We start from the raw sequence: 2,568 nt of genomic DNA on the forward strand, positions 1-2,568 counted from the left end.
ACTATCATCTTTTTCAACTCAATGTGCCACATGTCATTTTATATTTTATATTTTTAATTATACAATTCTTCTTAACTCTTTCATTAAACACTTTATCTTCATCTCCCCTCTTTAATTCAACCTTTTTATTTTCTCTCTTTGATTTTAGTCCCTCCATCTTCTTTCTATTAAGTCTTATTTTTAATTAAAGTCCCAAAATTTTATTTCTTTAATTATGTTTTCAGTTACATATTACACTCATAATTATTGGTATTTCCTCACTCATCTCTCAATGCAATTTTCTATGAAAAAGCCGTGCATTGCACGGGCCGAAAGGCTAGTTATAGATAAATAAATAATATACAAAAAAATTTGAAACTCTAAAAATATAAAATTAAGACGAAACTAACAACAATATCCCACATGAATATACACCCAATAAATAAAGTGTAATCCCTTTAATTTATGATATTTTAGGTGTATGTGTTAATTTATTAACCTATCATCTTGTGTAACTTAAATAATCTTGAGCTATATATTATTTATTTAAGATTGGAGTAAGGGCTCGTTCTCATTGACTGAACTTAGCTGAACTGAACTGAACTGAACTGAACTGAGCTGAACTGAACTAAGCTGAACTGAACTGAAATGAATATTTTATAAGAGAAGGAAATCAGGAGTTGAGCTGAACTGAACTGAAGTGAACTGAATTTCAACGGAAGAGAACAGGCCCTAAGTCTTGTTACCCAAGACGATTCTTAATTAAAGGTTGATTAATTAATAAAATATAGGTGCTACCAACATTATAGTTATACACTTGTACATGATTGATCATATCCTTCCAAAATCCCTATCAAATCCAAACTCTATTTCCTTCCTACTTCTCCTTTAAATCCAAAATGTATTAAATTAAATGCACGTGCTTTGATTAAATTATCCCAAATGTTATTAATTTTATTTTACTATATATAACCCCTCTTTTATTTCTCATCAACACTTCCTCTTCCTTCTAAAAAAAAATGGCATTAGTTAGAGAGCGTAGACAACTCAACCTCCGTCTCCCTCTCCCTGAAAACTCCCAACGCCGCCCATCTTTCCCTTTACCACTCCCACCACCTTCTCACTCCACCACCACCGCCGCAACAACCACCGCAACAACCGTCTCAACAAACTCTTCCGTTCAATCAATTTCACTCTCTGATTTCACCAAACTATCTGTTCTTGGTAGTGGAAACGGCGGAACTGTCTACAAAGTAGCCCACAAGCAAAACGGTACCGTTTATGCTCTTAAACTAGTCTCCTCTGATCCAAACCCAACTCACCTCCGTCAGCTCAGCCGCGAGAAGGAAATCCTCCGACGTATGATCTCGTCGGATTCTCCCTACATCGTTCGATGCCATCGAGTTTTTGAAAAATTAGATGGAGACTTGGCAATACTAATGGAGTACATGGATGGTGGTACACTTGATCATACTCTTAAAAACCAAGGCACTTTTTCTGAACCATTGCTTGCCAACGTGGCAACACAAATATTGAATGGTTTAAAGTACCTTCACTCACATAAGATAGTTCACAGAGATATTAAACCCTCGAATCTTCTAGTAAATTCTAATTGGGAAGTCAAGATTTCTGACTTTGGTGTGGGGAGGATCATGGGTAGGACGCTGGATCCGTGTAACTCATACGTCGGCACGTGTGCTTATATGAGTCCCGAGAGGTTTGATCCCGATACCTACGGTGGGAATTATAATGGATACGCGGGTGATATTTGGAGTTTGGGCCTAACTTTAATGGAATTGTATTTGGGTTATTTTCCATTTTTGTTACCCGGTGAAAGACCCGATTGGGCTACTTTAATGTGTGCGATTTGTTTCGGGGACCCGCCCAGCTTACCCGAGGGTCGTGGGTCGGAGGAGTTTAGGAGCTTTGTTAGTTGTTGCCTACAAAAAGAAGCCGCTAAACGGTGGTCCGCGGCTCAATTATTATCTCATCCATTTATTTGTAAAACTAGATAATATTCGTATTTTTAATAATTATTAATTATAGTTTAATCAATCAATTAAGTTATGGTTTATTTTTAAATGAATTGGCCCGACCCGAATTAATTAAGGTCAATTTTAGAGAGTAGTTGAATGATAGTGTTGGGATGTAAATAAAGTAGAATAGATGGAATATACAAGTAAATTAGTTAGCCTACTTGTTTCTTCTTCGAGGCCACTTGTTTCTTCTTCGAGGCCACTTGTTTCATTAATATTATTTGGATCTAAAGTTGGTTCTCCTTTCTTTGTCAAAATGTTAACTACTCCATTATTTTGTTTTCTTTAGATTTTTGTTTTCTATCATAATCGTAGCTTTTTCATTTTTTAAAATTGCTTAGTTTACGTGCATGAATTTTTATATTACACCTATGTCACCACTCACCAACAACGAGGGATTGGAGTATAATTGGTCGGTTATACAAACCTTATAGTTTGGCTAATTTGCTTGCAAATACAAATTTAACTATTGATACTTATATATATATATAATTTAGAGTAAGCAAATATGACAAGTAGATGTTGAAGATATTTACTATCTTCGTTATTACTT

The 2,568-nt window shown here is 35.1% G+C and overlaps 1 protein-coding gene across 1 annotated transcript; it reads left to right on the top strand.

The window, feature by feature from the left end:
• Positions 1-984: 984 nt before the first annotated feature.
• On the top strand, positions 985-2,257 carry LOC145631817 (mitogen-activated protein kinase kinase 9-like). The gene has a single exon (XM_081684001.1). It carries the CDS (start codon positions 999-1,001, stop codon positions 1,992-1,994), a length of 996 nt encoding a protein of 331 aa, XP_081540127.1. The 5' UTR covers positions 985-998; the 3' UTR covers positions 1,995-2,257.
• The last annotated feature ends 311 nt before the right edge of the window (positions 2,258-2,568 follow it).

The sequence above is a fragment of the Chenopodium album genome, chromosome 5 (genome assembly GCF_948465745.1).
Source record: "Chenopodium album chromosome 5, dcCheAlbu1.1, whole genome shotgun sequence".
Taxonomy (NCBI): domain Eukaryota; kingdom Viridiplantae; phylum Streptophyta; class Magnoliopsida; order Caryophyllales; family Amaranthaceae; genus Chenopodium; species Chenopodium album.

Excerpts from the sequence above, each read along its gene's own strand:
- LOC145631817 (XM_081684001.1), top strand. The coding sequence starts at position 999 with ATGGCATTAGTTAGAGAGCGTAGACAACTCAACCTCCGTCTCCCTCTC.